The sequence below is a fragment of the Mchenga conophoros genome, linkage group LG16 (assembly GCF_057382185.1).
Source record: "Mchenga conophoros isolate Kocher_MC1m ecotype Shallow Benthic linkage group LG16, M_conophoros_male_GT1.1, whole genome shotgun sequence".
Lineage (NCBI taxonomy): Eukaryota > Metazoa > Chordata > Actinopteri > Cichliformes > Cichlidae > Mchenga > Mchenga conophoros.
Genome location: NC_140541.1, coordinates 24,635,395 through 24,649,483, shown reverse-complemented (window position 1 = coordinate 24,649,483; position 14,089 = coordinate 24,635,395). Strand labels below are relative to the sequence as shown.

Below are 14,089 nucleotides of genomic sequence, written 5' to 3'. Positions count from 1 at the left end.
TGTTTAGAGAGGGTTCTTGAAATGTATTTTTCTTGAAGGATACATTCAGCTGCATCCATTTAAGTGTTTGTTTCTCCAGGGAAAGCACGCGCCAAGCAGCCACCACCCTTTATCCAGCCTCTGCCAAGTGTAATCTGTTAAAGCCACGGTGAGAGGACTGAGGGGGAGAATTAAATGACTATAACGCAGCAGGAATGTGGGCCATTCATCCTCAATAGACAGCAGTATGTTATTTCTCCCTGACAATTTGCAGATGCCTTTAGAAGTGACTGCAGCCCTTCTATCGGGGGACAGATTAGTCTCTGCTAAGGTTGTTTGAATGTTGCTACTTTCAGGAGTCAGGCTGCTGAGAGGCAGAGATATGCATGAAGGTTCCTGTGCCTGGGAGATTCTCTCCCACTCACTCGGTCACAGCTGTGCCAAAAGCTCTGTTTATGTGGCTAGGCTTTACATGGAATGAGAGGTCTCTGGTGGTCCTAGACAACCTCATTAACCCTCTTTTCATTCATCCTCTCGTTCGCATCCCCTCCTATGCTCTCGGCTACTTTCTTTTCCCGCCTTTCCTTATGTCTTCCCACCACCTCTTCTCTCTCCATCTCCTACCCTCTCCAAACCTTTGAACAAGAGAAGCTGAACTGATTTCCTGCCAAGGTGCTGCTAGTGGTTATTGTGCGCACAGCTATGGCGTGAAAGGCTGCCTGCACTATTGAGTGCACACAGTGGCAGAATTTTTCTTCTTTACTCTGTTTTACTACTTCCTTCCAACCTTAGTTTATGTCTTTGTTTATATGGCTATGGAGTGGAGAGTCAGAGCTTGGGCGTTTCTTTAGGTTTTAGGGGGTTAACTTTTTTTTTTTTTATAGGAAACACACATAAACAAAACAGACAAGCTTTTGTAGGTTATGATATATTTTAGTTTTGCCTTATTTCAACCCTCTTTACTTGACAACACTTTGAAGTTGTCAAAAAAAATACTTTCATTAGTGAGGGAAAATCAGTCAAAAACAATCAAATCTTCAATATATAAATGAAGTCCACAGCCTTGTTTAAACCTTTCCATAATTCAAGGACGTTTGCAGCACTCGCCATCATTTAATTTATTACTATGCAATGGCTAAAAAGCCAGTCTCTAAATTTAATTTAGAGTAAATGTTTTAAAATCTGTCATAACCTTGACAAAAAACTGGGTGCTTTGTCAACACTGTTTTACCCAAAATGGATTGCACTTGTTGTGATCTCTTCCATAAAATGCTCTTGCTGTCAGAGAGCACTTAGAAGCTAGGACACCATTTTTTCTCCAGCTTTCAGGTCAAGGTCAGACTGATATTTTGGCAGGAAATGCTCATTTACTTGCAATTTAGACTTTGATAGAATTTAATCTGTATTTGTGTGTTTATTTGATTCATTAGGGGAAAAGACCTGCCCACTGAGCCTGGTGATACCTTGACCTTAAAGCTGAGTTATTCTGCTCAATTCCAGCTCTGTATTTTAGTTTCTGGGTTCTGTATGATACACGGTAGGGCTGTGCGATATGACCAAAATCTCATATCCCGATATAAGAATTCTATCGTCCGATAACGATATAAATCACAAAAATGTAACATTTTCTGTAAATTCAGTGAATCTCGGGCAGCTCGACTTGCGTGAAGTGTTTCCAGCTGCGCGTCATGTAGCTGGAGTCGAGTGTTTTAACCGATGCATGAAACTATACATTTTTAGACATAAGTTGTAAAAGCCGCCGTTTTCTTTGTGAGTATTTATTACAGGGCGTGCTGCGGGGAAAAGCCTGTTCTAACGTTTGAGTCTAAGGTCTATTTATTAGCACCCTGCGGCTCTTTTTTGCTTCTCATCCGTAAATAATCTGCTCTTTCACGTGATTCAGTTTATTTTGAAAAGTCAACAGGATCTTGAGCTTTATTGTGAAAGGTTTATGTGGAACATAAACAAGCGGACACGCGATTCTGTTAACGTTGTTGTTGCTAACCATAACACATAAAAACAGGCTCTTGTCCGTCTGTAGTGTGGTTATATAAAATATAAGAGAAAGAGAGAACTTTAAGAAATTAATATAACCACTACAGTGACCATCAAAACGATGAAAAAATATTGCCGTAAACAGTTTATTTTATGACACCACGAAACAAACGATAGCGTAAAATGAAACGATAGACATTTTTATATCGTCATCCGATATATCGTTATATCAAACAGCCCTAATACATGGTTTAAATGCAAATCTGTATCTATCTAATACTGGGCTTTAGTGCCGCCCACCCTCCTACCCCAGTTAATCCATTGTCTGAAACAAGTTTTTTTTTTTTTTTTGTCCTTTCCTTCAAGCCAACTTTCTTCTTATTGGTTGACCCTTATAAACAGAAGGCAAACCACCTGCTGTGCTCACGGGTATAAAACTGTGTGGCTGAGATAACCGTATTAATTACATCCCATGTCTGTGATCTCAAAGATATTCAAGAGTTGGAGAAATTCTCTTAAGCTGAGCCTTTAGAGCAGGCTGAAGCCTAAGCTTTCGGTTCACAAGGATTATTTTCATATATCTTGTTATTTAAAACTTTGGACATTTTAAGCATAGACCACTCTAACTGCACATGTATGACTGAAAATACCGGTAAGGAAAATCCTTTTTTTAAATCTGTTTTTTTTTTGTTTTGTTTTACAACTTCTGCTAATATCAGCTAGTAACTTGGACTGCAACCATTATTTCAATAAAACTACACCATTAAGCTAGTTAGTTGATTCTCTGCATGTTTATTCAGATTGAGGTTACCAGGGTCCCCTAACCAGCTGCCCAATGCCTCATCCTATGCTTGCCTCAGTGCATGTAAAGCTCTGTGTTTCAGAGGTCAGCCTCAGTCTAGTCTACCATCTACATCTGAAATTTGTACTCGTCTTGCCTCCAGAGTCTCTCTGCTCACAAATGAGGCAAATATGTTTATTTATTAATGTCCTCAGTCTCAAATTGTGACAATACTCCCTCATTTAGCTGGTTCTGCATGGCAGAGCTCGTGTTTAGCAGCAGTCTGTGCCTGAGCTCATGCAGTTGGAGAGGACCCAAGTGACGTTTGGGGGCTTGTGAAATGTGCAATAAGCAGTAAGTTGCCAACTGTATACTGGCCCACTGGGGTTCACAGCTTAGTGAGCTTCAGTGATGTGAGGTTTAAAACAAACATTACTTAAATGGTGTTTGTTTAGGTTTGTTTGATGAGAATGGAGATTAAAGAGGAGCAAACGCCTTTATGTCCACGCTGTCCTCTACAGTTCATCGTACCAGTTTATTTTTAATTGGTCTGTAAAATAAAAATAAAGTTTGGACTCGTAACCTTTTTTTTGCGATCTTCAAAATGCGACGGTAAAAGCACGACTATTATTCTGCTTCTTGTTATGTCACAGCAGAATAGCTCAGCTCTGAGTTTAACTTGATTAGGGGATGATTGGCTGAGACATGCTATAATTGTGGTCCATTTTCAGACACTAGCCCTTGGTTATTTTGATAGAAATTTTGCAGCCCATTACCCCCTCCTGTTTAAATTAACAGGGCCCCCTTTTTAATCAGATTTTTCATCCATTTTCTTTTCCTTCTTCAGTACAAATTCTACTCAAATGAACTACCCTCTCCTATCGATTGTTTCAGTTAACCATTCTGTGTTTTGGGGAGCAGGGAAATGAATTTGCTTTTTCAAGTTTGAGTTGGTATATAGAGTGAGAACAGATGGTGCAGGTGTATATGCTGCCATGCACATTATATTGGAGCCAAAAGTTACTCTTCCAAAGTTGCGTCATAACATTATAACCACAGCAACTTTTGTTGACGTCTCATCGTCTCTTTAAAACATAACTAAGAACGCTTTAATCATATTCTTATGTTCCTTGAGAAAATGTCAACATGTCAAGTTTTAACTTGTTTGTGGTTACATATTAAGGTATTACAAAGGCCTTTTTTTAAAATGATTTTTCTTTTATATACTCTCATCCAGTCATGGCAAAAAGAAAGATGACAACACGTGTCGTGTTCTTTTTACACACTGGGACATAATAAAAATGAAATTCCTAAAACCAGCTTAATATAACCTCCAATGAACTACAAAACATGGCATATTACACATCGATTTAACAAATCAAGTGTTCTTATGTCTCTTATTACTTCCATAGGTAGGTACATAGTAGCCAGTAGAGGCAGTAGCAGTGCTGCTAATCATATGTTCTCGATTGAGCATCAGAAGTGTGAGTACCTCTGTAAAATTTCAGGTTTTGTCACTTTGTTGGCTGGAGCTCTCAGGTGTGTGTTAACACATAGCCAAGTAGGGAATACATTAGCAGTGATCTTAAAGGGGCAATTGATGCTGCCCATAACTCTCAGCAGGGTTTTAAGGTCACTTCCAAACAATTTGAAGTCTACATTGAAAAAGGTTAATCACGAGTGGAAAACATTCAAGACGGCGGCCAATCTTTCCAGGAGTGGGCGTCCCAGAAATTTCAACCCAAGGTCACATTTTGTAATGCTTAGAGAAACTGCAAAATAACCCAAGAAGTACATCTCAGACTTTTAACTACCTGAAACTGTGCACAATTAGTAAAGTACAATTTAAAAAAGAAAAACCTCTGCATAAAACAAGTATGGGTTGCTTTTCTCTTTAAAAAGAACACGGCAGCACAGCTTAGCTTTTCAAAGTTGCAGCTAAACAAACCACAAGACAAGATGGTTGGCCATAATGCATGGCACCACATTTAGCAAAAAAACCCAAACAAAACATTACCACAAACATCTTGCACCAACAGTGAAGCACGCGGGTGGATGCTGATGGTTTGGGTTTGTTTTGCAGCTGCAGGATCTGTGTGCTTTGCAGTCTTTGAGGAGTTCATGGTCAACTCAAAGTTTCAACGTGTTCTAGAAACAAATGTGAGGCCATTTGTCCAACAGATACCTCAGCCTGAGTGAGACACTGTGGCTGGACCGTAAGAGAGCTGGAAAGAAGAGTGGGCCAAAATTCATCCATAGCTGCTGACTAATGGGATGCTTTTAGTTTTCCACACATTGCTTCTGCATTTTGGCATCATTTATACTAATCATGGCACTGGCTAACTTGTCTAACTTGCTATTGTTTTTTAAGACCTGGTCAAGGACTGATTATGTCCTGATAGGTAAAACCTTACAAGTGACAGAGTGTGCAAGTGTGCGATTTCACCTGCCTACCATGTGACACAATGTCAGTTTGTCAGATTGTTGGCCATGACTGCACAACCTCGCTCACGTTTGTTTTTGTTGGAAGTTTAGGCATTCCGAGGTTGGTAGAGTGAGACATAATAGCCGTGCTTCCCTTTATATGGAAAGACCCAGAGCAGTGTGATGTTTCCTCATTCTGCTCTTGTTGTTTTACATCTGACCCGAGTCTGAGTCAGACAGAAATTGATGCTCGACTATGCCTGCATATCCTGTTAAAGTGACCTTTGTGAAAGGGATTTTTAATTAGACAATGGTTTCCTTTTCTCACCCCCGTCAGGAGAGCTTTTTGCTGATTATAGCGTTTGTTTGTTATGTGAAACACTCTGTTGTTAATGGACTGATTGGTTTGCAGTGTCACTTCGGTATCTGCTCAGTTCACTTCAGTGACTCATTTTAGTCATTTCAACCAATATTTAGCATTTGCTTGTGCCTAGTTCCTGTTCACAAAAAGAAGCAGATGTGGGGTTTTCCCCAACTCATGTTTTGTTTTGTGTTTTTGTTTCATTTTTCATACTTTACTGACAGTCATATTTCTGTGAATTGAATTATTTCTTCAGCATGTGCAGTGCTTTCTATTCATTTTGATCAAGTTTGAAAATTGATTTAACCTGATACATAAGATAGGATCCTGTGAACATCATGTCTGCTTTTGTTTTTGTCAAAACTGCATTATTGCTGTAAAGCGATGCAGTGTCCCTTTTGTAAATCAGTGAACCGCACACAACAATGACATTAAGTTGGACAACAAAAGAAGAGATGTTGTTTTCTGAGATTGATTATCTAAGTCTACCAAGTATCAGGTGACTTAAGTGACCTAAATACCATAGTTTGGGGGGATCCAAGCACTCTTGCTGTTTCTTTTTGCAGCCACCATGTTTTCCACTGATGTTTTTAACACGCTGATACAGTTATCCTGTAAGAATCATGAAAACATGGCCTGAAAGTCGCTGTCTTGGTCTATAATATTTTGAAAAGACACAGACACTAAATTCTTCCCATTTATATTCATTTGCAGGAATACGGAGCTCTTACGCCAGTCAGCACAGCCAGCTGGCCCCGGACTTAAGGTCAACCATCTCCCCAGACCGCCACATCGCACCAATCTATGAGGATCGGACGTACAAGGGCCCGTTGTATCGCAGTCCCAGCCACACCCACCAGAGCACGCTCTACAGGAGCACATCAGGTTGGCCCCACATTATTATTAACTTTTGGACATTGTTACTAATAATAGTTAGTAACAGTCTCCCTATGATACTAAAATTATGCGTTTCCCTCTCACAAGTAAGAATTTTGCTGCCAGATTGTTGGAAGAACCTGAGTTTAGTGTCAACAAAAGTGCAAAGCATCACCTACGCTCACAACTGCTATGAAATACTTGCTGTGGAGCCATGGGGAACATGTGTGTCAAAGTCTTTGCCATTTAATCCAGGTGTCTTTGACTCTTTCCCATATCCCCCATGGAGGACTATTGCTGTCCATGTGGGGGTCGGACATTTTTCTGTCTGCCCTTTAGCGCACAGTATGTTATGTCTTTCTTTCTTGCTTTTCTTTCTTGAGTTCTACTTTTCGTTCTCTCTTCCGCTGCCTCCATTTCCATCCTCCCTCCACTGTCAGACAGAAATGGGTGAGACATGAGTTAATGGGCAGGTTCTGATATGTCATCCTGCCACAAAGGAGTCCATTACCCATGTGTCACATTGAGAATGAGAAGAAGGATGAAGGGGACAGCTTGGTTAGCCACATCCACAGCCTGTGCTCTTCCAGCTGTCCTGATGTTGGTATTTTCCTCTCATCATCTCTCCTGCCTCGGATACGCATGTTTAATTCCCATGACGTGCACGCGCACTCCATTCAGGCTTCTCCTCGGCACACCGGAGATCTGCTTAGACCGATAAGTTCACTAATAAATGCTATTGGTGGTATGAAGAAGCCCCACAGACAAGCCACTGTAATGTGTTTATTCCAGCTATACTAAGAAAAGGCGAGTGGGATAGAGCTGGAGGGGGTGTTCAATATGGGGGCTTTGTGAGAGCTATCTCATTAGAAAAATCCAATTTGATCCCACAGTTTTCTTTGTTATGTTGTGAAATGAAATTTCAATGGGCCATTTCCCCCTATTGGCTTTCCATGCATTTTTGGGGGCTTTTTCTGGAAGCAGGCAGTGTACTTTTTTTGTGCAAGCAGGAGCAATGGAAGTATCGATCTTTTTCTGAGAAGGTGAGAAATGGAATCCAAATAGTTCTTGTAAAATTGCAAAGCTGCAGTATGTTGTTTATAATTTCTCTTCCAATGTCTTTGGCTGTGTAAGGTTACATTTTGGGAGATAACCACGTTGCGCGGTAGAGCTGCTGCCCAACATAGAAGTGCAGTGATGCGCGAAATTGTGTTTTTGGAGTAACCCCACCAGTTGACGTCTTGGCTGCTGGTAGGAGGGAGTTTGAGCACGCTCGTGCCAAGTTCTGTTGGATGGAGGATAGAGATCTGACCGGCGCAGCAGTCACGCTGCCTCATATCACGTGGCTCCGGTGAGAAGGAGGGCTGAATCCAAGCAGCTTGTTTATGCCGTTCTGTTTGTGACCCATTGTGTTAAAAAACTAGGTCATAATACCATTCGGTGCAAATGAAAAGAGGAAAGATGACTGAAGGGAGGTGCTCTCAGGCTGACTTCTTTTCTCCTTCTTTTGGAGCGCGCCTTGGTTTACCAAATTCTGTCTGCTTTGTTTGGCAAACTTAGCCCGAGCATAGGATGTCTCAGAGGAGCAAGAAGGCGGTGAAGAAAGGATTTGTGGATCACCAAGCAAGTTGAGTCCTCCTGTCCTCTTTGAAAACCAGCAGGATCCTTCTGGCTAACACAAGCTTGTAAAAGCAACAAGAAGTAAAGAGGTCTTTGAAGGAAAAGAGTTCCGCTTTGTGCTACCATGGGAGCTGTGTTTTATCCTCATCATTAATCTGTTCCAGATTTGAGAATTTGCTGAGCTTGTCAGAATAGCAGCATGTCTGTATTTCCAGCTTTGTTTAAAGATGTATGCCTATGGCGGGGAAAGCTGGAAGTTTAGCTGACGACGTCTAGACGCTGCTAAGATGTTTTTGTGTTTTTGGTCTTGTGTTTAATCTGAATGATTTGGATTTATCCCTTAGGTGTGGGCAGTCTGCAAAGGTCGTCTAGCCAGCGAAGTGCCATGACCTACCAAAGAAACAATTATACTCTTAACACATCAGCCACCTATGCTGATCCCTATCGCTCAGCACAGTACCGGCCTTCCGATCCCAATTACACCCGCCAGGCTGTTGTCGTGGATGATGGTGCCGCCCGCTCTCCTTCCATAGACAGCATTCAGAAGGATCCGAGGTAAGCTCGGCACACATTTCACTCTATTTCTATGCTTCTGTTTCCCTAAACTTATTCTGTGGTTAGTAACCAGTGTAGTGTAACATAAACCAGTAATCCAGGGGGACTACTTTTGCTTACAAGGCAGTCCTGTTCTGCTGGGTCAACACCGGTGTCCTCTTACTATTCAAACAGTGAACCTCCTGGGTAGACACGCACACACAGCTCTGGCCGTTAAGCTGGCTCAACTATGCCTGGCCACTTAACAAAAGATTCTCACATGTGCTGAAGTGCTGTGTCTGCTCTTGTCGTGCAAGCGTAGAGAGTGGATTGACATTTGCAGTGACCCTGCTCATTGGGAAATTTGTTTACACTTGTTTATGCTGTTGTCTAAGTATTTAAAGTGAGTGCACCATGCTTATTTTATGTGACACCGGCCCATTCTGGAATGGCGTCAGAGTCAAAATTCCTCTAGAAAATTAATTTTAACATTGCTCCTGTCTAGGAAAGACTTGTTAGTTTAGCTCAAAGGCCACAAATTTAGTTCTAGCAGCCTGGGATTGTGGTGTGCATAATTCAGTCAGTGTGTCAAAGGTATTTCTCTTACAACTTAAGCCCCTTTCACTCTTTGCTTCTTTTCCATTAACCACTTTTCCCTAGATGTCTTAACAGGCAATTTCACTAGGTTGAATCTATTAACATTCATGTATCACTTTCAGCGAGGCAAAAATTTGACCTGTGTGCATTCACATTAACGGATGAGCATGCACAAGATTATATATGTACTCATGCACAATCTTCCTCATATGGGAAGTAGTGGCTCTGTCAGTGTTGGTGTATATTTCTAAATGAAGAGTCTGAATTAGGGATAATAATTAGCATGAGTGCAGTTAAATGTTGTTGTCCTCAGTAGTCAGAACCAGAAGTGCCGGTCGATTAAAGTACTTATTGGTATTTTGTTATTGTGCAACACTAATTCAGGCAACTTGGATCCAATATGGATATAAACTACAAATTGACTGGTTGGCAGAGGTCTACAATCACAAATCATTTTGTCTAATTTTAAGTTTGAAAAATCCATTATTAGTATCTTAAAAAAGAAGTTTAGATACAATGCATTCCTTTATTCTTTCTTTAATGTGCTACATGCACAAACCCAATAATCTAAGTGTGACCTAACTGGACCTGCAAATGTAACTTCTTGGCTCTATCAGCCTGTCCTCAGGTGCTGAAGAATTCATTTTCAGGAAAAAGGTGCCTGTGGTTTTTAAGGAGGCAACCTTCTTCCAGTCGCTGCCGTCATGCTGATACCTTTTCACCCCACGTGTACTTTTAGAGAGTTCGCGTGGCGTGACCCAGAGCTAACAGAGGTGATTCACATGCTGCAGCACCACTTCCCATCAGTGCAGGCCAATGCAGCTGCCTACCTGCAACACCTGTGCTTTGGTGATAATCGAGTCAAGAATGAGGTAGGTGTTCTACCACTAATCCCTTACACTCTTATTACAGTGAGTTATTTCAACTTCTTATGTTATTCAAATTTTTTTGTTAGTTTATTGGGCCAGATTTTGGAGATGTGCATATACTTTACCAAAAACTCTTAATATCTGGCAGATGAGAAGAGCAAAGCCAGCGACAGTCAAAGTGAAAACTGGCTTTTTAACTACAATTTTGTGGTATGACTATAGCAGTAACTTTGAGCTCTGAGTTAGCCTGTATAAATCATCCATCCATCCATCTGCTCTATGACAACTGAGATTGGTTGGAAACTATCCCAGTTGTCCTAAGGGGAGCGGCAGGGAACACCCTGGACAGGTTGCCAATCTGTTGCTGAGCTAACACGTGCAAACACGCAGCTATCCGTGCTTATAATAACACTTAAGATCAATTTGGAATCACCAGTTAATGAAACCCCACTAACTGCATGTCTTTGGACTGTGGGAGGAACCTGCAATACCTGAAGAGAACTCACACAGACGAAAGGATATACACAAATCAGCCATTTTATTACTGGTGCAATGACTACACCTAGTTATTCCATGAATATTGAATGTTGTCTCTATGTCTGAAAAACTGTGAAATACAACTGCTGTAGTTTTTGTACAATCATCTCCTTCAGCTGTGATCTATCTTATATGTCACACTTTACTACTTTACTAGAAGGTAAAACCTATCAGCGTGGGTTATCTCATACGAGCTTGTGGATTATAGAGAGGTATTTTTTTAATGCGTGTTCCAAGAGGTTCACAATTACTTTTCTGAGCTAGTGTCCGCTTAACAAGCAGAACTGATGACTGGAGCTGTGAAAATGGAATTTAGGTCTGGAAGTGTGAGGCGGTCAGACAGTCAGGTGGTCACTTTGACACAGACAAAAGAAATTATTTGTAACTAGGAGATGTATTATTTGGTCAGTTCAACTCGTCGAGCTGAAAAAGTTTAGAGCTACCAAAGAGTCACAAGAATGTGCACATAGTCACAATCACACTGCTCATGCACATCAGAAGCAAGTATATTTAAAGAAAAAACATCCACAGCTTACAGCAACAGTTAGAAAAATAAATAAATCCAAAGAGGCATCTGCTCTGGATTTGTCCTTTCAGACATTAGCATAATGATGATTTTGACATATAAAGACTAAGATAAGTTATGAAGACGGTATTTTTTAGATACTGTTTTTCTTGGATGCCGTATGACAGAAGAACTTGATTCATATTACAAAGCGAAAAGCAGGGAGCTTTTTTTCAGAGTACACATTGTTCTGTTCTCCAGAAGGAAATGTAAATCCAGTTTTCTTTTAGTCTACCATCTCCTGTGGTTAAGGCTTTTTCCATGGTCATATATTAGCATTTCTTTTCAAAATAATTTGTTTGGTATGAATAAATTCCCTGTGCGTAGATTCTCTTGTCACATGAATAAATGCATGATTTTTGTCCCCGTGTTTTACAGGGAAAGTTTTAAAAAATGTTGTTAGTGGTCAGAATCATTTCACATCTGAAAATCCTGACTCCAGGTGTGTCGACTGGGAGGAATCAAACACCTGGTGGACCTGCTAGACCACAAAGTCCTTGAAGTCCAGAGGAACTCCTGTGGCGCTCTGAGGAACCTCGTGTATGGCAAAACTATGGATGACAACAAGATCGCTGTTAGGAACGCCGGGGGTATCCCAGCACTGCTCCGTCTCCTTAGAAAGACTGTGGATGCGGAAGTGAGGGAGCTTGTGACAGGTTAGTGTGGAGAATGCAGAAACTCTAAGGGGAATTATATGCTTTAAAAAATCTGTCAGGGCATTCATCCACACACTTCTCTGTTAAACTTGAAAAGAATCCAAATTACACTTCATTCACACGCACAAATAGATTCCTCGAAGTTAGTCAGATCTTCACATCTGGGCCATTTCTGATCGGTGAATAATTTCGATTACTTGCTTTTTATTTTTAGCTCGCAGGCTAACTGATTCACTGACAAGTCATTTCAGCACTGGTATTATCCAGCATCAGACACAGCAACTTTACAGAATTTGATAAATGACTTGCTGGGCATTACAGGAGAGATCATTACAGTACAGTTGCAGTGGGGCTGTAACTTATGAATCCTGACATGGTCTCTGAAGAAGCTCGAGGTTGTTTAGTGCTGCGTGTCATGGTTAACTGTGGATTACTGCGCTTACAGATGCTTTGAATAAGCTATTAAGCAGACGGCTTACCATAGTCTGTTCTGAAATTATGATTGTAGTAATAACTCAGGTGTAGAGGCTTTTCCTTAAGTTGCTGCTACTGCTGTCACTGCTGCTTATGACATATGCAACAAAATAAAACCACATTTCTGTGGGATTCATGCTTTTTCTTTTATTACTTAGGCTGCCGTTTTAGCTCCTTCTCTGTCAGAAAACAAGCGTTCCTGCCAGTGGGCTTGATAATCCTCTCTCTCTCCCTCTCTGCGTTGGCCTGTGTGCGACTCAGCTGCATTTGTGTGTTGTTTGAGGTCTGCAAATAGGGTATAAATCCGTGTTGTTTAGGATCAGGGTGGAGCACTACAAAAATAAGCAAGCCAAGACATTTGGCTCCCAGGTGGCAGAGTCAGCTGTTTGTGCTGGACTCCAAACCCCCGGTCTAACATGCGCTCAGGTTACAATCCAGCAGTCCCCCGAGGGTGAACAATACGAGCCTGAATATGAACCCTTTTGTATTGTCTGCGAGAAGATAATCTTCAGCTTCCTTTTCTAGTAGAGCGTTTGTTGACTCTGCTTAAAAAGGAGAAAATAATCATTCTCACATTGGAATCTACAGTCTCTAAATTGTCTTTCTTCACACTTGCATTTCAGATGATGCGCAGGCATTTCCAATTCGTCTCCTTTAGTGCGATCTCTGTTTAGGTTCTTTTCCTTTCCTTTCTTCCACAGAAAGCCTGATGTGGGTAATTGGTAGTGCAGACCCTAGGAACAAGAGTAATTTGAAAAGGTCAGCAGGGTTGCATCACCCTGGTTAATGGTGCGTTCCATCTGAAGTCTGAATATTCAATTGGAACAAATCAGACTTCCAACTCAGAAAGTCAGAGAAGCCCCATCAATTCTGATTTAACTATCCAAGATGGCAACAGTGCAGGTAATCTTCAGTAAAATTGTAAAACTTACAATCTGAAATATTACTATTGTGTATTTGTGACTCACTAAATGAGCCATACGCAAATGTGCTGCAGCTGTGTGTTTTTAAAGTGCAAAAAACCCAACCACTGTGCTGTGTTGCTAGTAATGCACGAATGGCTCCACCTTGCTGAGGAGCAAAACAAATGCTGTTTTTCCTCAGTTTTCCAACTTTACTACTGCAGCGTCACTCCCAGCTCCAACATTTGACTTCAGAGTGAAATGGAAAGCAGCACAATTATAGCTGATGAGAAACGCCCACATAAAGAGCTTTCAGGTGGATGACAAAGACAGCCCACACCATAGCTTAAAGTGGAGAAGACAGACATTATTCACTCACCCACAGCTCCTTATGAGGCAGCTTTTGTGGGATATTTAGAATTTGAATTAGAACACCTTCTTTAGTGTCGTTGCCAGTGGAGTTCGATTATTTGAGCTTCTATTGTCATCTGTGCTTCATTAGAGCTAGCTATAAGAACAGGCCACTCTTGCTTCAGGTCATGGGTCATGCTGGGGGAGACTCACAACCTGATCTCATCCCTTTACCTGCCTCCTCTTCCAACAGCTGTTGTGGTTATTGCTCTGTTCTTAATCACTTCTTCAGATCCAAAGGACAAACACACTGCTCTGTTATTAGCACCAGTAGATGAAACACCTGAAACTGCCATTCATGCACATACACACAGTCGTGCATCATGACTCCAGTGGACTTTACATTAACTTGCTTCACTTTTACTGACTTTCTTTAACCTTAACCTTAAACAATATCTGCTACTAAGCATAACCTGAATCTAAACTTATCTAAACATGTCACTGTGTTGAAATGTAATGATTTATTGTATAAGGACTTCTTCCCCAAAAGGAATAAACGTCCCCATTA

The 14,089-nt window shown here is 41.1% G+C and overlaps 1 protein-coding gene across 9 annotated transcripts in view; it reads left to right on the top strand.

Annotated features, from left to right (window-relative positions):
• Positions 1-14,089, top strand: part of pkp4 (plakophilin 4) — a 91,143-nt gene that overhangs the window by 63,930 nt on the left and 13,124 nt on the right. For all 9 annotated transcript variants that reach the window (XM_085249972.1, XM_085249975.1, XM_085249976.1 and 6 more), the window contains 4 exons: positions 6,255-6,425; positions 8,381-8,591; positions 9,907-10,039; positions 11,581-11,794. In XM_085249972.1, the coding sequence (XP_085106098.1) occupies positions 6,255-6,425; positions 8,381-8,591; positions 9,907-10,039; positions 11,581-11,794 (729 nt within the window). The remainder of the gene's footprint in view (positions 1-6,254; positions 6,426-8,380; positions 8,592-9,906; positions 10,040-11,580; positions 11,795-14,089) is intronic.